This window comes from Panthera tigris, chromosome B1 (assembly GCF_018350195.1).
Source record: "Panthera tigris isolate Pti1 chromosome B1, P.tigris_Pti1_mat1.1, whole genome shotgun sequence".
In the NCBI taxonomy this organism is placed as follows: domain Eukaryota; kingdom Metazoa; phylum Chordata; class Mammalia; order Carnivora; family Felidae; genus Panthera; species Panthera tigris.
Window position 1 is genome coordinate 16,246,055 of NC_056663.1, and position 24,509 is coordinate 16,270,563.

The window sequence follows — 24,509 nt, forward strand, 5'->3', positions numbered from 1 at the left end:
ACCTTGTGGAAAAAAATTGTAGTTTAATCCATCAACCTACACCCAGGATTTAAAGTTTGTCTTTATTAACAAATTTATAACACAACTTTACTACAGTCTGAGTTCAAGATATTTTAGAAAACATTTGGTCGCTGAGGAAGACATAAATTATAGTAAGCATCCTTGTTCCAAAAGTCTGGGCCCTTCCATCCACACCAGCCCTAGATTTGGGAGAAGTGAAAGGAAAATCTTTTACAAAATTATAGGACTACATGATCAAAACTGTAACATTTTAAAAACCTGTTCTGTCCGCTGGATCCTGTAATAAGACTACCTGTATAAGTCAGAGATCTGAACTCCTGGGAAGCATGGACATTAACAGACTTGGGTCCATTTCAGGTAGAGTTTAACAAAATTTTAACTCTATGGTACTTAATCCTAGAAATTATTTTTAAAAATTCCTTATGGTAACTGTTACTCCAAATACCACATTTTTCTTGATTTTACGATGTACAATTCTGGCAGTCGATGGCAGGTGATCGTTGAACTGGCAGTCTGTTTTTCTTAGTTGTCCACTAAAGACTGTCTAGGGACCATGCCGTGCATCTTAGCTATGAGGGAATGTGTGTGGCAGGGAGAAATCTGTGCTGGCTTCTTGAGATGCCCTTCACTGTCTTTGGGCCATAATCATGCCACTCTCCATTCTTCATATCACTATTAATCCTTTCTCCCAGCAGAGAAAATTACGTTCAAACAAAATCTCATTGTAAATACAAAAGCGTATCAAATTTCTTTCAGGCCATTGGTTTCTTTTCTTTTTTTAAACTTTTTAAATGTTTATTTATTTTTTTTAGAGAGAGACAGAGCACAGGCTAGGGAGGGCCAGAGAGAGAGAGGGAGACACAGACTCTGAAACAGGGTCCAGGCTCGGAGCTGTCAGCATAGAGTCTGACACGGGGCTCAAACTCACAAACCGTGAGATCATGACCTGAGCCGAAGTCGGACACTTAACTGCCTGAGCCATCCACGTGCCCCTGGTTTATTTTCTTAAAGACTCAGCTAATGACTAGTCTGAGTTATATCATTCTGAAATGAAATGCTTTGCTTGCAAAATACTTTTGAGGAGGCCAGCTAGGACTCTTAAAATAAATACCAGTGGGTGAGTGACAGGTACCCTAAGTAACTAGGAAGCTGCTGGGCATTCAGTCAGGGACCTAGAGTTCAAGTGCATGCTTTCTACAGAAGATAGTGTGTTAGCTCTATTTTTTAGTGTGGAGGTTGGAGGGTTCAGTAGACATGTTCTTTAATCTGATTTCAAGTGCAAGTAAAAAAACAAACAAAAAATCCTCCATCGGTCGTGTTCCCCTGCCCCCAGGTAACTGCTAATTTATCTTTGAGATCTGTTTGTTTTTATACGTAAATAAGCTTTTTATTATCTCTTTAGCAAAAGTTTTTTCTCATAAATTTAATGTTCTAAAATCTGTTTTCTTGATGAACAGAAAAAAAGGCTTATATGATCTGCTTTAATCTTCGAGGGCTTTTTCAGGTAACCAGACTCAAATATTTAAAAAAGAAGTGGGTAGAGAGGGTGCCCAAAGCAGCAACTGATGGCAGTAGATAGGGGAGACTGCTCTTTCCTTTTGAGGCGAGTAGTCTGGGAACTTCAAACAGGGAAGTTCCACAAAGGGGTAAAGAGAGGTCAGGCGGGGACAGAACTCTCCCTGTAGCTCCCACTACAGACTGAAAGTTGGTGTCCTTCCAAAAGTCATGTGAAACCTAATCCCTAAGGTGATGGTAGCTAGAAGGGGGCCTCTGGGAGGGGACTAGGTTATGAGGGTGGAGCCCTCATGGATGGCATCAGTGCCCTCATTAACGAGGCTGCTGAAACGTCCCTCATCCATTCTACCACGTGGAAGACCCTGAAAAAGACTGCTCTCTGTGAACTAGTAAGTGGGGCTCACCAGACCAGACATGCCGGTGCCTTGGATTTCTCTGCCTCCAGAATCGTAAGGCCACCCAGGCTATGGTGTTCTGTCATAGCAGCCTGAACAGACTATAAAACAGTGCTCTAGATCGTTGAGTTAAGTGAGAGTCAATAGTTCCACCGATGGCCAGGCCTTGGCTTCACAGCTCCTTCTGTGTGCCAGTACGGCAAAGGGTTTTTTATAGAATCTATGGAAATATAACTTGAAAAGGACAGCACAGTCCTTAGAGACAGTAATCAGGAACAATGCCTTACTGGATCTATCCAGATGCTTCAGAAAACCCTATCTGGACAACTCCATCTAGTGCAAAGTTCCTCATGCCAGCCAGAAAGAAGTAATTTTATCTGTATCACACCTCTAATTAAAATAAGGTTTCTCATTGCCCAGAAGATAAAATCTAAATGCCTGGTTTCTCGCAGGGCTCACAATGACTATCCCGCCAGCCACACCCCTTCACCAGCTCTACTCAGGTTCAAACTACTGTGGTTCGGGGAACATGCCCTGCTCTCTACAGGATCTACAACTCTACAGGAGTTCCAGCTCCCTCTTAGGCAACCATATTCTTTCTGGGGAATCCTTTTTGGATCTCCCTTGTCCTTGTAGCTAGACTAAGAGCTTTTTAAAGACCTTCTTTAATACCCCTATTGCTTTGGACAGTGGATGGCACATATTAGGTAGGTACTTAATGCTGAATGAGTAAACAGTTTGCTAAAGAAAGAGTAAATACTGCTTCCATTTGCATGTACCGGCCAAAAACATTCCATACATAGATTTAAAAGTCCAAATGTCTTGAAAGAGAAAAGCAGAATGCACTTATATCCTGTCAGTATTTAGACAGTCTTAGCATTAGCAAAAGACTTTACTAGTCTGAAATATAAAACAGTTCAGCCACACACAGTGAAGCTCTTTACATACTAAAACCCCTTATCCTCAGGGCTTTAGTAACCTCATGCAGTTACGTTCTTTTCAACTTCTGAAAGTGTATCCCCAATCAATTTCAATGTTAAACTACCCAATTCTCCAGGAATTCTGCTTTAAAAAAATGACCTGGACAGAGTTAAGAAGGTAGAGTATTATGGGGACCCTGACCTTGTCTTATCCCTGAAATGCAGCTAGATCAGCATCAAACCATTTTGAAAACCTAGGAAATTGATGTGAGGAGTAATGCAGCAATCTGCATAATTTGAGCCAGATAACTTGGCAGGTAGATGGTGCGGAGAGATGTGGGGGTGGGGGAGAGAAAAGCAGCGGAGCCATGGAGGGTAAGGAGCTGTTTTCATGGAGAAAGGACAGAGAGAAAGGGGGAGAGTGCAGTGTATTGGGACTGCGCAAGAAAAACACTTCCCCTGAAAGTAGCTAGAAAGAGAAAGAGTGAAAACACTTGCAGGGGAATGGACAAGAAATCAGTTTCCCAAAACCATTGAGAGAGAGAAAGGAGTGGGTTTCAATTCCACCAGGATTCTATAAACAGCGGAGCGCACAGTCTGAAGTTTCAGAGTTCATGCCTGGCAGGCAGACAACTTAGACACAGACAGAGTAAAGGCAGGAGCCTGAAACAAAGGAGGGGTGCTTGATCACGTGTGTGAGGGCACAAAATCCCCACGCCAGAGACTAGAGAGCTGGGTGAAACCATTTTCACCTCAAGCGCACATGTGCGCACACAGGGATAGACCCCAGTGAGCTAATCAGCGCCACCAAGTTGACAACTGAGCCATTGCCAGAAGTCCTGTCCACCTGTACCCTCGAGGCATATCCTGGAGAAGACCAGGACAAATCCCTTCCACCTGTTTAAGGACTATAGTGTGATGCAAAGTTTCAGTTTCAGGGGAAACTGGATGTAACTTCATTCAGGCTGCATTCTCCTTGTTTGTTTGTTTGTTTTTGCTTCTGTTGTTTTCTTTTTCTTTCTTGGATACAGAAAGAGATCAAATTTTTTAATTTTTAATTTTATTTATTTTCCTTATTTTATTCTATTATTTAAAAATTTGCCAGTGGGGGGGGGGGGGGGCGCCTGAGTGGCTCAGTCAGTTAAGCATCCGACTTCGGCTCAGGTCAAGATCGAGAGGGAGGAATGTACACCAAAATAAAAAACAGGAAGAAATCATGGCCAGGGATTTAATCAACACAGATACAGTAAGATGTCTGAACTAAAATTTAAAACCACAATTATAAGCTGGTGTTGAAAAAAGTATGGAAGACAATAGAGAATCCCTTTCTGCAGAGGTAAAAGAACTAAAACCTAGTCAGGCAGAAATTAAAAATTCTGTAACTGAGATGCAATCTTGAATGGATGCCATGATGGCAAGGATGGACCAATCAAAGCAGCAAATCAGTGATACAGAAGATAAAATGTCGATATTACCCATTGCAGTCTATACATTCAGTGGAACCCCTATCAAAATAATGCCAATATTCTTCCCAGAGCTAGAACAATTCTAAAAATTTGTATGGAACCAGAAACAACCCTGAATAGCCAAAGTAATGTTGAAAAAGAAAACCAAAGCTGCAGGCATCACAATTCCAGACTTCAAGCTGTATTACAAAGCTGTAATCATCAAGACAATATGGTACTGGCACAAAAACAGACACATAGATCAAGGGAACAGAATACAGAACCCAGAAATGGACCCACAAATGTAAGGCCAACTAATCTCTAACAAAGCAGGAAAGAATATCCAATGAAAAAAAGGCAGTCTCTTCAGCAAATGGTGTTGGGAAAACTGGACAGCGACATGCAGAAGCATGAACCTGGACCAAACTCAAAATGGATGAAAGACCTAAATGTAACACACGAAACCTTTAAAATCCTATAGGAGAAAACAAGCAACAACCTCTCTGATCTTGGCCGCAGTAACTTCTTACTAGACATGTCTCCAGAGGCAAAGGAAACAAAAGCAAAAATGAACTATTGGGACATCATCAAGATAAAAACCTGCACAGTGAAGGAAAAAGTCAACAACACTAAAAGGCAACTGACAGAATGGGAGAAGATATTTGCAAATGACAAATCAGATAAAGGGTTAGTATCCCAAATCTATAAAGAATTTACTAACTCAACACCCAAAAACCAAATAATCCAGTGAAGAAATGAGCAAAAGAACAGACATATTTCCAAAGAAGACATCCAGATGACTAACAGACATGAAAAAGATGCTCAACATCACTCATCATCAGGGAAAATACAAATCAAAACCACAATGAGATTACCACCTGATGCCTGTCAGAATGGCTAACATTAACAACTCAGGCAACAACAGATGTTGGCGAGGATGTGGAGAAAGAGGATCTCTTTTGCATCGTTTCTGGTAATGCAAGCTGGTGCACCCACTCTGGAAAACAGTATGGAGGTTCCTCAAAAAACTAAAAAGAGAACTACCCTACGGACCCAGCAATTGCACTACTGGGCATTTATCCAAGGGATACAGGTGTGCTGTTTCATTTCTTTTTTTTTTTTTTTTTTCAACGTTTTTTATTTTTATTTTTGGGACAGAGAGAGACAGAGCATGAACGGGGGAGGGTCAGAGAGAGAGGGAGACACAGAATCGGAAACAGGCTCCAGGCTCCGAGCCATCAGCCCAGAGCCTGGCCCAGAGCCTGACGCGGGGCTCGAACTCACGGACCACGAGATCGTGACCCGGCTGAAGTCGGACGCTTAACCGACTGCGCCACCCAGGCGCCCCCAGGTGTGCTGTTTCAAAGGGGCATGTGCACCCCAATGTTTATAGTAGCACTATAAACAACAAAGTATGGAAAGAGCCCAAATGTCCATCAGCTGATGAATGGCTAAAGAAGATGAGGTATATATACACAATGGAATATTACTTGGCAATCAAAAAGAATGGAATCTTGCCATTTGCAACAACATGGATGGAACTAGAGTGTATTATCCTAAGCTAAATAAATCAGAGAAAGACAAATATCACCTGATTTCACTCCTATGTGGAATTTAAGAAACACCACAGATGAACACAGGGGAAACGAAGGAAAAATAAGATAAAAACAGAGAGGGAAGCAAACCATGAGATACTTTTTTTTTTTTTTTTTAATAGAATTTACTGTAAAGGTAGCTAACCTAGTATATACAGTGTGCTCTTGGCTTCAGGAATAGATTTCCATGATTCATTGCTTACATACAACAACAAGTGCTCATCCCAACAAGTGCCCTCCTCAATGCCCATCATCCATTTTCCCCTCCTCCCATCAACCCTCAGTTTGTTCTCTGTATTTAACAACCATAAGAGACTCTTAAATACAGAGAACAAACTGAGGGTTGCTGGAGGGGTGTTGTGTGGGGGATGGGCTAAATGGGCAAGGGGCATTAGGACACGTGTGATGATACATAAGTGATGAATCACCAAATTCTATTCCTGAAATCATTATTACACTTATGTTAGCTAACTTGGATTAAATAAAATAAAAAAAATAATATACAAAAAAGTAAAATATAAAATTCTAGAGTTTATTTTTAGTATTATTCTTTTTTTTAAAGTGTATTTATTTATTTTGAGAAGGCGAGCAAACGAGGCAGGCAGGAAGAAAGGGAGAGAGAATCCCAAGCAGGCTATCACTGTCACTGTGGAGCCCAACGAGGTGCTCGATCTCATGAACTGTGAGATCATGACCTGAGCTGATATTGGACGCTTAAGCGACCAACACTCCCCTAGAGTTTTTAAATATAGAACTTAAGATATTATTTATAACTCCTAATTAAAGCTTTTTACATAAGAAAATGATATAATTAAATTATAAATTCACAGTTCAGAGAAACCTTTTCATTCATGTTGATGTTGACTTAGTGACAACATGATAAAAATAAAAGGCAGTAACAGTATGATATATTCATTGGCTTATAGCTAGAAAGGTTGTATGCATTTTTTGTAATTTTAATATATTTGGCAAAGAATATACTACTTAAAATTCAAGTTAATTATGTCTTATACTTGCCTTCTAAAGTTTTAGTATGAGTTTTCATATGTGTACATTTGTTGCCTATAAATTAAATTTATCTCTCCTTTAACTGATATTGTAAGTACCAATGACTACTCTGGAATTTTGTCTCAAATTCAAATCTTTTATAGAATGAGATTAAGTTACATGTAAATAAATTAAAAGTAGTCAAGCCTCCATACTGTTTAGTTGATTTTTGGTTACTAATACAATTATAAAGGTTATTTAATCTACCCTCCTATTTCAATACATTTGTTTATGCAAAGTTGTAACATCTCCAAAGGAATATAATGATGAGCTGTGTGTTCCGTTATTAAGTTAATAATTAAGAAAGTGTTTATAAATCTAAAGTTTTTTCTTTGCAATTCACTTTAGTTTCCTCTTGTTCTCCCTACCTAGAAAGATACTCCTTATAGCCCCAGAATACCTCCTTATACTGTGGATCACTGCCCTCGGTTTAGAGTCCTTCTGTTAACAGCCAGTTTGCTATCTTTTGGTTCCAGGTTCTTTGCCTTGTATCTTCATTTCTGTTAAACAGATACTTACCTTTTCCAAAATAACTTGCAGATCTTCAGCGCCTGTATAATGTGGATCTAAAATTAGAAATTTTATCTGCCCGGTAATTTCATTCCACGCCACTCCTAGTATTGTGTGGGCCAAAACTCCTCCCCCTATAACAGAGGAAATGTGAACTGTGAGAGGGCACGTATGAATCTCAACTTGCTACTCAATTGCAATTTAAAAGCACTATCTTGCCTATTAATTGACCTAATATCGCATTAGAATGGACTAGCCTATATTATAAAAGACCACAGATGATGTCAAATACACTGAGGAGATAAAATTATATCTTTAAAGACAAAAAAGATACAATCATATTTATAACCATATAAGGTTTATATTCCACTGCCATATCCATGGCATTACTGATACTGGATTTACAAAGGGCTATGCAGGGTCTAAACTCCTCCCAAGAGAACAAGTCTTGTTCCTCATAGAATCATCAATCTTTAGATCGACTAATCTGATCCTTTTGACAAATACAGCCCAGTGAGGTGAAGCAATCTGTACGGTGTCACACAGCCAGCCAAGTTAGTGACAGCACCATGACTTACGAGGCTCAACTGAGTGACAATGGTCTCTTTTCTATACTGCTCTCAACTCTTTAAATATTTCAACACAGTTATCATTTCTCTTCTTAACCTTTATCTTTTGTTTTAGCTTTCTTCCCACCTTGGAAATTGAAAAATAAATACCCAGAGGTCAATATATATGGTATAAAAGCTAATTTTGAAAGGTTTAAAAATGACTGATTTTATGTGACATTATTTACATTAACAATACATTTTACATGTTCTCCACTCTATCAAAGGAGCCCAAGATGTCCAGAACACCTTACCGATCATTACTGGAGTTCCTTCACTCTGGAAATGATTAGCCAGCTCCCGTCCTTGAGAGGCCATTTCAGAACCTTGGCTAGAAAGAAACCATTGTCTATCAGATGAACAATTTCTCACACTAAAGTCATTAAGGAGTTAGGGAGCCAATGTTTTCTACCTTTTTGTTTTCTTTTTTTGGTTACTGAAAAAAATACGATATAAATTTAAATACAATTAAGTGGTCAGGAACTGACCTGAGAGCAATTTAGGTTAGCACCATAACCTCTTAAAACATTTAAGGCCACTAAACATGCTAGGAAAGAAGTAAGGAGACCCTGTTCCTTTGCTTCTGCAACTGCATAAAGAAGGGTCTGGATTTTTAACTGGGGAGTAAAAGTGGTCACATTGATGCCCAGTGGGCTCTTATGGATGGATTTAATTTTGGAAAAATGAGTTTTAAGTCCTGGGTTCCTGTCTTCTTGCCATCAGACTCAGTCTGTATTTCCTTATCTTTAAATTGGGACCAATCACCCTGCCCTGTCTACACGACAGGAGCTTTGGGACTAAAATAGACAATATCTGTGAGGCCAATATGAAAACTGCAAGATGTTTTCAAGTATGACATACTATTTTTAGGGATATTTCAATGTCCTATACAATTAGTATTTTTGAGAAAAGAGAAAGATGGTCAGATGAAGGGAGGTTATTTTATAGATTGGACGGGCCAAGTGGTGCTAATCCTTACCTTCTTAGTAAGGCATGTGTAAAGTTTTAAGGGGCCAAAATGCTCACTTTTTAAGCACCATACGCTTCAATACTTAATCTATCATTTATTTGTTAGCATTGGTTTCTAGAGCCAATCCAAACTGCAAGTGTGAAATCAGATGAACTTGGACAAAAGCACATGCACAAAAAAGGATGGTGTTACTGTATCTACTGAGGTTGTTGTAATAGAAAATGTATTTAAAACACAAGCTCATAGGGGCGCCTGGGTGGCTCGGTCGGTTGAGCGTCCAACTTTTGGTTTCATGTCAGGTCATGATCTCACGGTTTCTTGAGTTCAAGCCCTGAATCAGGCTCTGTGCTGACTGCGTGGAGCCTGCTTGGGATTCTCCCTCTCTCTCTGCCCCTCCCCTGGCTTATGCTCTCTCAGTCTCTATCAAAATAAATAAACTTAAGAAAAAATAAAACATAAGCTCATAAACAAGGAGTAAGGTACTTACAGTCATAGAAATTAATCTTATTTAACTAATATTTGCTCATATTTTAATGCTAGAATTATGGTTAAAATGTATTGGAAAAAAATGAATATATTATTTGGACACATTATTAGTTCACTGACATCTTAGAAAAAGAGGAGTTACACAAAAAGGGCAGTCATAGATCAACATTTGATTTTCTCCTTTGAAGACTTTTTAAAGACTTGAGGATAAAAAAATTTGATTTTCTGTAACTCCAGTCAAAGTTGACATATTCCCAAGTTTTCCTCTTCTAGGCTAAAATTAAGTCTAGACCGTACAAGTATATATCACAAAGTTTACTCATCGACTCAAAGTCTTCTAAAAAATAACCAAAAAAAGCTCAGGGTTTAAAAAATTGGGATTAGGGGTGCCTGGGTGGCTCAGTCAGTTAAGCATCTGACTTTGGCTCAGGTCATGATCTCACAGCTTGGGGGTTTGAGCCCCCTGTCGGGCTCTGTGTTGACAGCTCAGAGCCTGGAGCCTGCTTCAGATTCTGTGTCTCCCTCTCTCTCTGCCCCTCCCCTACTTGTACTCTGTCTGTCTGTCTCTCTCTCAAAAAATAAACATTAAAAAAAATTATAAATAAATAAATGGGATTAATAAAGCAATGAAGCAACAGGGATGGGAGAAAGAATGTGGAGGAAGAGAAAGGAGAAAAAGATCTAGTCTTCTTATTATTTTAATAAAATGACAATCTTGGTTTGAAATGATTTCACTAATTTCTTAGCATCCTCACCTGACGAACAGTATTTTTGATGTTATTCCAATCAGTTGGTTCAGTACCAGCTGCACCTCGATAGATCCAATCCATTGCCGTGATCCGACAAATGTTGCTGGTTTGTCCCCGGCATCAACTAGAGCCTTTATGTATTTAAAAATACAAAAAAACCCATACACAAGACAGCCACTAAAAACTCTATTTAGGACCTTTTTTTCCGATTACAGGTATATATTTTTTTCCTTCAAAACAGAAATAAGTCTGTGTGTACCATGAGGTAATAATAATTGTTAGTAGTACATTAAGGGGTCATGAAATGTACAATTGATTACACTTTTAAATGGCATGTTCTGTACCTGCTGAATTTCTCTGTGCGTTGGAATGGGTCTCTCTGTGTAGCCCTGGTGTCTGAACCAAGAGCAGATGGTCTGCAGAGATCGGTAAGCGCAGCCCCAGCCACTGTCATCCGTCCGATCCTGCATGTAGTGATGATAACTGTATATGCCCTGGACCACATGGATCTATATAAAAAGAAGAAATAGAATAACATGTTAAACTTAAGATAGATGCATATATTCTATAATACACCCAAGCCAAGTTTACTGTTCTCAGAGCTAGACTGTTACTGTAATTCCTTACAAAAATGCCTTGAGAACTATAGTTGAACGTTATACCCTCTTGGCTTTTTATTAAATGTCTAAAGTCCTTACCACATAGGTTGTCAGGCCTGTTAAGTCCCGCCCTCTGGCAGTTTCATCTTGGCTTTCCTCTATTGCATGCTCTGTTTTAGGTTCAGATGTGCCAGGGGCAATCTGGTCTCAGAGCCTTATGGTTCTCCCTGCCTGCAACACTCTTTTCCCAAACAGTTTTGCAGCTCTTCACCCTTATTTCACTCAGGTCTCTGCTCAAATGTCAGAGGCCTTTGTGATCATCCAACCTAAACATGGCCTGCTTACTCCCTCACCACCCACCTCTTGCCCTGGCTGTTACTCTCTCTCCTGCTTTTTTTTTTTTTTTTCCCAAAGCACTACTTGACCCATTACTTATTACTTTTTAAATTTCTGTCTAACTACACTAATATGTGAGTTCAATAAGGGCAAGTACTGTGTCTTATTTATTTCTGGGCCTAAGCTTCTCCAGCGGGCCTGGCTGATGGTTAATAGCCAGTAAATATTTGTTGAATAAATGATGAAGGAAGGAAGGAATGAACAAAGGGTCCACATAATGGGACATGTGAAGAATGTTTCTCCAATTTTGTAAACCTGCCATTGATTAAAGCCCAGGTATGCTATTTAAATAGGGGAACCTGGGTGGCTCAGTCGGTTAAGCGGCCGACTTCAGCTTAGGTCACGATCTCAGGGTCTGTGAGTTAGGGCCCCACGTCAGGCTCTGTGCTGACAGCTCAGAGTTTGGAGCCTGCTTGAGATTCTGTGTGTGTGTCTCTCTCTGCCCCTCCACCACTCATGCTCTCTCTCTCTCAAAAAATAAAATAAACATTAAAAACAAATCCTTAAATAAAGGCCAAGATCATGTAACTTCTTTCTTGTTGTATAAAGCAATATTAAGCGCCTGGGTGGCTTAGTCGGTTGAGCTTCCAACTTCAGCTCAGGTCATGATCTCATGATTAGTGAGTTCCAGCCCCGACTCAGGCTCCGTGCTGACAGCTTGGAGCCTGGAGCCTGCTTGGATTCTGTGTCTCCCTCTCTCTGTGCCCCTTCCCCGCTCATGCTGTGTCTCTCTCTCAAAAAATAAAATAAACATTAAAAAATGTTTTTAAAAAAGAATACACGTTCCTCACCTCCCACCACAAACTGGTACTATTATTTTTTGGCTTAAATTAGCTAGGAAGAGGCATGGACAAATACAGAATCCTCACCCAACGATTAGACAATATATTTTCTTCTCAAGCACACACAGAAAATTTACAACTAGAATATTGCAGTAGGCTGAAAAATGGTCCCCAAATGATATCTATCTCCTAATCTCTGGAACCTGTGAATGCTACCTTATATGGTCAAAACAGAAAACAAGAACAAAAAAGAAAAAAGAAAAAAAGTTTGAGGGAGGCCTTTGCAGATATGATTAAATCAAGGGTCTTAACATACGGGCAAATTTGCCTGGACTATCAAGATAGGCCCTAAATGTAACCACAAGTGTCCTTGCGAGGGAGTGGAGAAGGAACGCTAACACAGAGGAGGAGAAGAGAAGGCAGCATGACCACAGAGGCTGACCGGAAGTGACGCAGCCACCAGAAGCTGGAAGAGGCAGGGATGGATTCTCCCCTAAAGCGTCTGGAGGCGGCCTGACCTTGCGGACACCTGGATTTCAGCCTACTGATGTGGTCCCCGGAGTCCTCTACGTAGACATTGTAGCATATGTTCATTTTTCTTTTTAATTCTTTTTTTTTAACATTTATTTATTTTTGAGACAGAGAGAGACAGAGCATGAACGGGGGAGGCGCAGAGAGAGAGGGAGACACAGAATCGGAAGCAGGCTCCAGGCTCTGAGCCATCTGCCCAGAGCCCCACGCGGGGCTCGAACTCACGGACCGCGAGATCGTGACCTGAGCTGAAGTCGGACGCTCAACCGACGAAGCCACCCAGGTGCCCCGTATATGTTCATTTTTAATAAGATTTCCTTACAAAGCACACAGAGACTCAGCAGATACTGAATAAATGCGATGACATGATGAACAATTAAGTTTCCTCTCTCGGCGGCCTGAGTTTAAGGGAATGGACCTTAAATGATGTGGGCGCTGAGCAGCTCTGAGGAGGGCAGGAAAAAATTACAGGCTTCAGCGATGAAGAAATGGAGGCTGAGAAAAGCAGGCCAGTTAGGATCAAAGCAAACCCACAGAAAGCAGCAGAGATGCCACCAAGGAGCAGCAGGGGCCTGAGACAGGTGGCTGCCAGTCACAGGGCCACTGAGTTCTAGGAGGCCGGCCGAGCAAGCATTCCTGTTCTCCGATGGCCCCGAGCCCCTGCTTACTGGCCCTACTCAAACCCTGCAAAGAACCCTCCCCACACTCCACCAGTCCACTCTTACCTGAGCTGCCGTGAGTGAGGACCCACCACCTGCAACCAGGGCCGTGAAGCACAGGAAACGTGTTGCAGGCCCTAACCAGACTCCTGCTACGGCATGCCCTGGGTAGAATACTTAGCCTACTTAGTGTGATTTCTCAGGTTCAGAATGAAAATAAGTGGAACAGATGGGGGCAAGGCTTTTAAATAAGTTGGGGAATGGAATTTTAGTGGGAAAAATGTGGTACATAATATCTATACCTGACCTTTTTAAACTGTGAATTACTACTATCTTAAGCAATGATTATTAAAAGAATGGGTGGTAAATTTTGTTTTAGAGATGATAGACATTATGAATAAATCCTTATAATTTCCACTGGATACAAAGAGCCAAGAAAAACCAAAAAACCCACCACTGACACTGATGATCAGTTGACTCTATAAATAATTATTAAACTCACCATACCAGTCTCTATGTTAGGTGGATTGAGATAAATGTGTGGATTTCTAATGTAACCATCTTTGTATGGTTCATCTGGAAAGTGATAAGCATTGGACCTTCTGAAATAAGGTCTATCATGAGGCAGATTGAAGAGGTCATGTAACTCCTAAATGAAATCAGAATCAGAAAAGAAAAAAGTTAAATAACTTAGATTCCTTATCAGTAAACAAACTCAAGCTAGAGATATAAAACAAAACTAATTATATACTGGCTATAAAAGTTATCAAACACACATAATTCACTAAACTAATATAATATAACATATAGAATAATAATATAACAAACTAAAACCAAATGAGAGTTATTTATGTTTTTCTATGGATATGGGTAAAAATGGGAAGGGAACGCAGAAAAAATGAAAATGCAGTTGACCCTTGAACAATGCGGGGATTAGAGACACTGACCCCTCAAAAACTGAATAGCCACTGTTGACTGGAAGCCTTATAAACACATTAATGATTAATACATATTTTGTATGTTATATGTATTATATACTGCACTCCTACAATAAAGTAAGCTACAGAAAAGAAAACATTATTTAGAAAATCGTATGGAAGAGACAATACATTTATAGTGCTGGATTGTATAGTGCTGAAGATAATCTATGTACGAGAGGATCCCTGCAGTTCAAACCCGTGTTGTTCAAGGGCCAGCTGTAATTTGTCAGAGTGAGAGAAGATAATGTCAAATTAATTATTTATTACAACACAATCTGTTAAAACACATCCAGGCTAGAGACTGGTTTTGAAACAGCCTTGCAAATGAGCAAATTATAATGAACAATAATAGAATTATGTGACAGTATTTTGAAAAATCATGCTTAGAGTACTTCACAAATACAAGGGGTAGTGATTAAATTATGAAGTAGAAATTCGGTGGTAGGAAACCAACCAATATGGCATCAAAATTAAAATGCACACACGTGTTTAAAATGCAAAATTTTCCCAACTGTATAAAAGTGTGACAGTTACTTTGTAAAGTCCGGTATTTTCCTTTTTTGTATCTCCTACGTATCTTGCAGTTTGAATGGGATGACGTGGTGCCTTTGCAGGTCAATTCCGCCAGCAACACTTACAGAGGGTGCAGAGGGTTACAGTATGACACATCTTCCCAGGGGGATGAGGAAGATGCTCCCACAGTATAATTGGATGGGTGCCAGGCAAGACCAGACATCAAAAATATGCATTCCAAAACCAGTCATTTCATCAGTCTCAGTTCTTTTAATGCTGATCATGTTTTCTTCAAAATACCTCTAATGAAACCCAAATAACGGTGGGACGTGGGGGATGAAGTATTACTATAAATCCTAATTAGAATTAGCATAAATCCTAACTTTCCTTCTCTGACTGTAATCTTGTCTCTTTCACAAATCTTAAAATAACAGAAGGGAAAAGGAGTTTATTTATAAACACTCAGCAGCAGCTCCAGGCATGTAAGTATCTCTTCATTTCTGTACTTTGTTATGGAAAAATTTCACAGAACATATGAACCACACTGAATGTATGAAATCAAAATGTTACATATGGTTTAGCATTTTTTCATTAATACCACTTTTAAAAAGTTCTATGTGAACAGAAATTACATAACATGTAAAAATAACAGTCTGCTTCCACACTTTCCTCTTAAATCACAAAATAATTTCCATTTATTAGAAATGTTTAAGTAAAAACGAAATGAGTCATGGTCATGTTTTCTCTAAGAACAGGTGAATTGGTTTTACCTTTCTATAGGACTGCAGCTGACCATCTGGAATTCCTGATGGATATGAAATTGTTTTAAGATTTTTTTCCCCTGGCAATAAAAAGTGCAGTGGTTCAGGAACCACAATAGATGTTCCTTTCATGTATTTCAAAATGCACTTCTCCATATCAGTTAGTTGATTATGAATTGCATCAACTAGAAGTTTACGAACTCTGTGGAGGGAAATATTCAAGGGCATTAACGAAAGTTATAATGGCTATGAAAAATGAGAGTGGAGAGTAAATATATCTCAAATACAGTAAAACACTTGATTGGACCAGGTTTATGAAAGGAAGTCTAAATTATGCAAAGTGAAGTAAACTGTGTATTTCCTGAGTATAGGTAAAGGGAAAACCCTATAGGTTTTGCACACTACCCTACATCCTCTAAATAAACATTTACATACTAGATGACTCAGTTTAATAATAAGCAAGGAATAAATCACAGTAAAAGTTACAACAATCCTGGATATGCCTATATGATATTTAAAAACCGACTCTGATTACTTTGGGGAGGAGTGCTCATTCAAATGCAGTAGTAGGACAAAATACTTACTTTCCCCAGGTTTCTTCCGGAGCAACAGATAGAACTACATCAACGGGTAAAATCATACTAACGTAGTGGTGCCCCCCGCTTTCTCTTTCAATGATGGGGGTTACGGCTCCCAAAGAGGTTGACATTTCCAGCATAAGATCTATATTTACTATTTGATGCTATAAAGATAAACAGTAATAGTCAACTTATAGCACATTGAACATTAAATAGTAAGGGCAACTTGCCCTTAAAAAGGACTTTTTAAGGGCCATGTAAAGCTGTATGACAGTAAATTGTTTAAAAGCACAAATCGTAGGGGTGTCTGGGTGGATCAGTCAATTAAGCGTCCAACTCTTGATTCTGGCTCAGGTCAAGATCTTGTCTGTGCTGAGTACAGAACCTGCTTGGGATTCTCTCTCTCTCCCTGTCTCTCTGTCCCTCCCCCGTATTCTCCCTCTCTCTCAAAACGAATACACATTTTAAAAATGAGTAAATAAAAGCACAAATCTTATCTTTAAAAAAAAGTCTTCTCTGCTTCAAAATAATCTGAGGGAAGGTGGAGAGTGAGTGGGGATGAAGACGAAATCAGACTGACCATGTGTTGATAAACATTTGTGTGTGTGTATCTGTGTGTGTGTGTGCGTGCGTGCGCACTAATAAACACTGAAGCTGACACAGCTTCACCAGTATTCATACGGTATTCTCTCTACTTTTGTAGAGATTTAAAGTAAAAAAAAAAAATCAAATGAACAAGATACCAAAGGAACTTTTAAACATACGTTACAACTATATACTCCTGGTCTAAAGACACAGAGAACTATAAACAAATATTGAACTCTTATTAGTAGGTTTGATTTTGACAGGGGTATACAATAACAACTCTGAAAACACTTTCTGTTTTGAACAACTCTGGCAAAATATTGAGGATACTGGAAGCTAGGTTTCTCACTGGAAAACATTTATGAGCCGTGTCAGGTAGGAGTAGAATTAGAAATACAAATAGGATTTACATAGATAAAGAAATGGAGAAATGGCTGATTCCCCAGCTGGAACAGGGACAGTACATGATGTGCCTAGAACACCCTGGGGAATGAAGTAGGAAGTACTCAAAAATACAGTGTCAAAAGGACATTGGAGCTAGCTTAAGGAAGCTTCCATTGGCTAAATCTTATAAGATGTGAGCATCCAAATAACTAATGAGAGTAACAGATTGTAACTCACTGCATAAAATAGGAACCTATGCTTCCATGTTTATAATAAATAAATAAAGAAAAGCAAAGCTCTTCATTATGGTATAATTTCATGTAATAAATGTGGAAGGAAATGATAGAAAAATCACCACTTTGCAACCATCAGGTTAATGTTGGATTCAGGTAAAAATTACCAATTCCAATTGAAGTGGTGAGTAAAACTTTGGTAAGGAATAGGATACATAAATATAGCCTCAGAAGATACACAAAGTAAGCCTCACTTAACTACATATAAGGGAAAAAATAGTGTCCTCACAGAGAAGAAAACCTGCAGACACCGCATTAAGTAAGCGATCAGTTTTAACACCAACAATAGCAGGAGAAGACTCTTTAATATGATGTACTGAGGGGGACGTGACATTACTTCTGCCATATTCTTACCACCAGTGTACCCCCTGAATCTAATCATGAGGAAGCCTAACACATCCCAACTGAGGAGCATTCTACAAAGTAACTGACCCGTACTACTCAAAATGTCAAGCTCCAACTACTGGTAATTCTCAAATCATTTGATCGACAGCCCAGTTTTTTTGTACATTCCATATTTGTAAATCCAACAGCTCACGAGGACATCTCATTGGTGTCTCAAACAACATGACCGAAACTGACCTCATGTCCTCCCCTTCATCCATCTTTACCCAAGCAAGAAACTGGGCATCCCGTATCCAATTCGTCTCCAAGCATAATCCATTGCATCCCCTAGATATCTCTTGTCTCCACTCCCTCCTCTCCATTACCATGGCTGTGGGTTTAGTTCAGCTTCTTCTGAGGTGGCCCCTGCCCACCTCTCTAACCTCATGTCATTTTCCCGTAACAGCCTAGAAAAACACTGCAGTCATGTTAACTTGATACAACTTCCTCCCTTAAAGGAGCTCCACTTTTCATGTCCAGTATCTGCCAAGTTTGTGGCATATGGCAAGTACTCAATAACACTGGTTCAAAAAAGCAACAGAACTAAGAACAATATGAAGAAAAGTAAATAATTTCTTACTATCTCATAGCATAATGTGTCACTATCATGTTTCAGAACAATTCTGTTTTATTTATTTTTATATAATTTGTAAACATACTTGAGTTGTATACTTTTTTTCTTTTTTTTTTTTTTTTAAATTTTTTTTTTTTCCAACGTTTTTTTTTTTTATTTTTATTTTTGGGACAGAGAGAGACAGAGCATGAACAGGGGAGGGGCAGAGAGAGAGGGAGACACAGAATCGGAAACAGGCTCCAGGCTCCGAGCCATCAGCCCAGAGCCTGACGCGGGGCTCGAACTCACGGACCGCGAGATCGTGACCTGGCTGAAGTCGGACGCTTAACCGACTGCGCCACCCAGGCGCCCCTTGAGTTGTATACTTTTTGTGGGAGCAAAGAAAGCATCGAAGAAAACCTTTAAGATATGTATTAATATGGAACAAAAGCTGAGACACGTAAAGCAGAAATATGACCTCTGGAAAGTCATTTACTCTTTCTGGACCTCAATAATCTGACCTGTGAAAAATAACAGAGTTGGATTAAATAATCTCTAACATCTCACTCCACTCCAAATTCAAGGATTAAACATTTTTAACTGAGAAGACAGGTGATTTGCTTACCATGTCCGATAACTTTTTGTCTTTCTTTCTCATAAATTTTCGTTTTGTATCTTCTTCCTGTTCAAAGCTAAATTTTTAATACACAAAGATGTTTATAATGTGCAGTGATGTTCTGAAAACATTTCTAGCAGTTTTCAAACATACTCACTGAATAAAGCGCATTATGGTCTTACAAGCAGAACCGTCAGCCAACTCTCCTGGGATGGTGTTTATGTCACTGTTAGGCCATATGTACACCGAACTGTGGCAAATTTTGAACACAAGTGCATTTGAAGAAAGCTTGGTTGACAGGTCACTTAGCACATGTTTTAGTGCTTTCTTGATAAATATTTCTAAATTAAAAGGACATAAATAGAAGTTACTAAGACGAATTTTAAGCTTTTCAACACGAATGGTTCTAAACACACAAAAGTAGAGCAGAGTAAAACTGACTCCCAAGAACTATTCCCCAGATTCAATAAAAAAATCATTTTGCCTTTCTTTTTGAAAAATTGAGATAAAAGTCATTGACCACAAAAAGCCATCCTTTCAACGTGTACAACTCACTTGCTTTTAGCATATTGACAAGGTTTTACAACCATCACTATCTAATTCCAGAACACTGTCATCACCCTGTACTTAACCTGTACTTAACAGAACCCTGTACTTAACAGCACTCATTCCCCGGTCCCTCTGCACTTACCCATGGCACCGCTAATCCACTGTCTCTATAGATTGGCCTATTCTGGATACTTCCTACAAATGGAATGACACATCATGCGTCCACGTCCACCTCTCACCCAGTATAGTATTTTCAAGGTTCATCTATATTGTAGCATAAATCAGTACTTCATTTCTTTTCATGGCCGAATAAAACTCCCTTGTATAGATACCACACAGTTTGGTTATCCATTCAAAGCGGAAACACATTTGGGTTGTCTCTTTGCTTTCTGGCTCTCATGAATAATGCTACGAACGTTTGTGTGCAAGTTACCGTGTGCATGTTTCCAACTCTCTTAGGAAGTGCTTGCTGTATTCTCTACCTAGGAGTAGAATTGCTGGGTCATAGGGTTAACTCTACGTTGAACTTTTCAAGGAGCTGCCAAACTGTTTCCAAAGGAGCTGCACCATTTTATATTCCAGCCAGCAATGTAGGAGGATTTCCTTTTAATTTAATACAATTTTGGAATATGTAAAACATTTTCATGGTTCAAGAAGATATATTTAAAGAAGATAATATATACTTGTCCTAGCTTTATACTCTTAAATCCTAAACCTATTTAACCTTGTAATTACAATATTTATTTAACTATTACACTGATATCTTGATAAATAAATACCTTGGGGTTGTGGCAGAGAAAAGATTACTTATAACAAGTCAGATTTTAAGACATCTTGATCTGTTTCAGAAAGCTGAATTTAAAGATTTTCAGCTGCACTACAAAAGATAAACTTAATTCCTCGATTATCTTCTGTTTATCCCTGAAGGTCCATGAGGTAATGTAATCTAAAAAAATTGCGAAGTCTTTAAAGTACCTCCTTCTTCTATATATTCTCATTAATGATTCTCTTCTTTGCGTGTTTGAAAGACTGATATAGTAGGAATATAATAAATCAAAAGACAAGCTCAAATACATTAATTACTAGGTAAAAAGCATCTACAGTGTCAGAAAGAACATTATGCATTCTTTCCCTTCCTATTTCCATGGAAACGATGGCCAGCTAGTGATCTCCTTCAAGGAACTTAGCACTTTTCATTCCTTATCTTTCTGAACTTCTCTTTGGCTTCTGACACCACCCATCATACTTTTCATGAGTGATTTTATTTATTATCGTGGTGTGGCTTATCATCCTTCAGAGATATTCTCGATCTCTAGTCCTGACCACTCTCCCTTAAGTTTTGGATTCAAATTACCAAATGCCTGCTGGGAATCTGCACTTGATATACTCTGGCATCTTATATGAAACACATCTCAAATACAACTCCTCATCTTTCTCCTCTGATATTCTTTACCTCCGTTTGTGGCCTTAGCCCAAATCAGAAACAGGAAGACATCCTAGAATTTGCTTTATACAATCTCTGCTGAGTTTTCCCCCATAGAATTCTTGTACCATTCCCACACACCATAACCTTGAAGAGAGTGGGCTGTGGAGACTCAGGGTTATGCATAGGTGCAAGTCTGCAATGCACAAATCTGGGTGCCTCATTTACATTGTGCTCATTTATATTCATATTTATAGTGACAATTTTTCACCAGTGGGTAGTGAACTTTTTTAAGAGGGGGACATCTTCCTAATTTGCCTAGAGGAACCTTATGGGCTAGTGGTGGTGCTGGAACACAATCCCTAAGTTTAAATCCAATTTATATAAGTTACCAACCATATGATTTTAGTTTATTCATCCTATCTCTCACTCAGTTTCATCTGCAAAATAAAGAGAATCCTGATATATTTCATCATCAATTTTATAATAAAAAAAAGTTTGTTTTGTTTTGTTTTTTGTTTTTTTTTGTCAGACCTACCATTAGCAGTAGCTAGCTGAAAAGCTAGATCAAGGCCTCCTCTTATTCTGAAGAGTACATCCACAGTCTCTGAAATCACCTAAGACAAAGAGAACCAAAATTCCGTCATAAAACAAAACAAACTCATCCTCATACAAATGAGACTGTATCTGAGATTGGGCTAAGGCATTAATTAACCTGTATTCTTCAAATTATTTCATGAGTTAATTCTTTGTTTTTTGCAGAAAAACAAAACACCCTAAATTCTAAATCAGGAGTTCTTAATCTTTGTTCCACAATGAAATCACCTGAGGAGCTTAAAGTACTTACACCCGGGCTGCACCCGAGCGATTGTGATTAAATGATCTGGGACGGTCTAGGCACAGGGATATTTAAAAGCTCCTCTGTGCCAGTGATTCTAATATAAAAAGGTTGAGGACCACTGATTTAAAACAGTATTTCCAAATTATGGTCTTCACAATGGGTTTAAGAATGACATGAAAACATCAATGGTGAAGAACTAGTTTAAGAACCGGACAAGAACGATGAATCTAATATGATGACAGTGGTGGTCAAGACAATGAGAGTAAATTGACACATCATAATCGTGGGGATGTGAACTGTAGAACTCTTCTTCAGAGGGCAATGTGGCCATAAGAATCAAAAGTCTTATACTCAAATTCTCGGCCTAGTGATTTCTGCATTCAGAAATTTAGTCTAAAGAAATTTGCTGAGCACACAGAGGCCCCAGCATAAGGATGTTAAACTAAACGTTAACAGCGGGAGATTGGGTAAATAATTACGAATACTATACAGTCATGAAGAATCTCTATGCTTTAGAAGAATATTTAGTAGCATAGGAAAATCTTGCACTTTATAAAGGGAAAAAGCCCTTGTGAAATGGAACCTATTAGTAGTTCCTAATATGAGTTTATATGTTGAATTTCGAGGAGTTGATGACATATGACAAATGACAGGTATCATTTTGTGGGGAATGGGGAGAGAAAGAGGAAGGGAATTTCTGAGATGAGGTTTCAAAGCTTTCATCAGATACTCAAAATAGGTCCCAAACAGGCTGAAGAACCACACTACACATTACGAACCCTATTTTAAAATAAATGAATAGATACTAACATTTATTGAGCTCGTAAAATGTAAAAGTCACTATGCTAAGTGGCCGGACATGTATTAACTCTCATCCTCAGAATATCATGAAGTAGGTACCATTACTATTTTTCTCTTTACAATTCCCTCCTCACATGTTTAAAAGGGTGATTGTTTTTATTTATTCCACAAACTAACCTGTTGAAAGGGTATACCCTTTGCCCCAGTTCTACTTCTGGAAATTTGTGCTAAGGAAATAATCGAAGTTCAGTGAAAATGAGCTTCAATGTTGTCCACTTAACATACTGTTGTTCATCATAGGAAAAAAAATTTTTTTGGAAGCCACTTAAATAGTTACCAATAAGAAGTCAGTTAAATAAAGAACAATACTACCATAGAAAATATTAGGCACCCATTTGAACAAAAAATACTTAATGACAATGCAAGATACCGAAGAAGACAGAATTTAGAAAGACAGGCAAGGGCAAATTTACACTATATGATTTTGCACAAAGTAACTAGTCACTCAGTACTTTTGTACTGTTCTGTAAAATTGGAAAAAACCTATTTCATAGGGTTGTTGTGAAGATTCCACAAAAGATCTTCAGTGAAAGGACTAGAATCTCCCTAGGCTTGTGAACGGAGATCCTCTCTGAAGAAATAATAGTTAAGCTGAGATGTGAAGGGTACGTAGGTGTGAGTATTAACAATTCCAAAGGAAAGATGGGGGTGTAGAGGGGAGAACCCATTCCAAGCAGCGGCATAGATTGGTGAAGATCTGCTTAAAAAATTTAAAAGACTGCCACAGATGGTTAGATCTGATGGTGGCAAGGACAGGGATGGTTGCAGTAGAGTGAATGACAATTGACAGCCATGTAGGAGTAAGAATGCATAGCATCTGATTATTGATCAGATGTGCAGGAGTTAAGAGGAAGGTGTCAAGGATGATTTCCAGGTTTCTGGCATGCACAACATGCTGGGTGTCGGTACCATTTACCAAGCTGGGGATCAGTGGAGGAAGAGCGGTTGTGGGATGGCTGGAGGTGGAAATAATGAATCAGTTTTGAACTTGCTGAGTTTGAAATACATATGAATTGGGGAGCCTGGGTGGCTCAGTCGGTTAAGCCACTGACTTCCGCTCAGGTCACAACCTGGCAGTCTGTTAGTTCCAGCCCCACCTAGGGATCTGTGCTGACAGCTCAGGGCCTGGAGCCTGCTTCAGGTTCTATGTCTCCCTCTGCCTCTGCCTCTGCCCTTTCCCCGCTCATGCTCTGTCTCAAAAATAAATAAACATTAAAAACAATTTTTTTTAAATGAAATACATATGAATTATCTGAGTGAAGGTACAACCAGTAGATCTGCAGATGTAGAGCTCGGAATACAGTTAAAAAATTTGTTTAATGTTTATTTTTTTATTTTGAGAGATAGATGCGAGCAGGGGAGAGGCAGAGATAGGAGAGAGAGAATCCCAAGCAGTCTCTGCAGTCATCGCAGAGCCCTTGCGATCTGACCTGAGATCATGACCTGAGCAGAAATCAAGAGTGACACGCTTAACTGACTGAGCCACCCAGGCGCCCCTGGAATCCAGTTGTAAAAGCTGGAGATAACAAATTTGGGCAGTCTTTAAAGAAAGTTACTCGTATCTTTCCCGGGTCCAATACTTCTTCAAACCTTCAAAAACGCCTAATATAACCCCTCGTTCTCAAAATGCATACACAAGAAGGAGGCGCGGGCAGCGCAGGTCCTAACGTTGAGCTGGGGTATTCCAGGTAGTGTCGGGCAGTTGTCCCCCGGCTGAGACCACCGAGTTCGCAGCTGCCACCGTGGGCCCTGGCAGGACCAGCTCCTTCCAAAGGCTGTGGAGCCATGGAGGCTACCGAAACCCGAGGGGAAACACAAGCGGCGATGGCGAGCAGAGGTACTCACCATGTCTGCGACGTGGCGAAGACAAGGACTCTGACGTCTGCCCTAGTGCTCAGCCCGCTGGCCCGGAACTGGTGTTTCCAGGGACGGGGCCTCGGAAGGCTGACTACAATTCCCA

At 39.4% G+C, this 24,509-nt stretch overlaps 1 protein-coding gene across 1 annotated transcript; it reads right to left on the reverse strand.

Moving 5' to 3' along the window:
- Positions 1-43: 43 nt before the first annotated feature.
- Positions 44-24,507, reverse strand: UFSP2 (UFM1 specific peptidase 2). Its single transcript, XM_007099002.3, has 12 exons — positions 24,395-24,507; positions 21,386-21,464; positions 19,033-19,216; positions 18,885-18,951; positions 16,067-16,224; positions 15,492-15,684; positions 13,731-13,877; positions 10,606-10,770; positions 10,268-10,392; positions 8,311-8,387; positions 7,458-7,582; positions 44-200 (listed from the first exon to the last, which is right to left on the reverse strand). Exons 1-12 carry the CDS (start codon positions 24,395-24,397, stop codon positions 114-116), a joined length of 1,410 nt encoding a protein of 469 aa, XP_007099064.1. The 5' UTR covers positions 24,398-24,507; the 3' UTR covers positions 44-113.
- Between the last annotated feature and the right edge of the window lie 2 nt (positions 24,508-24,509).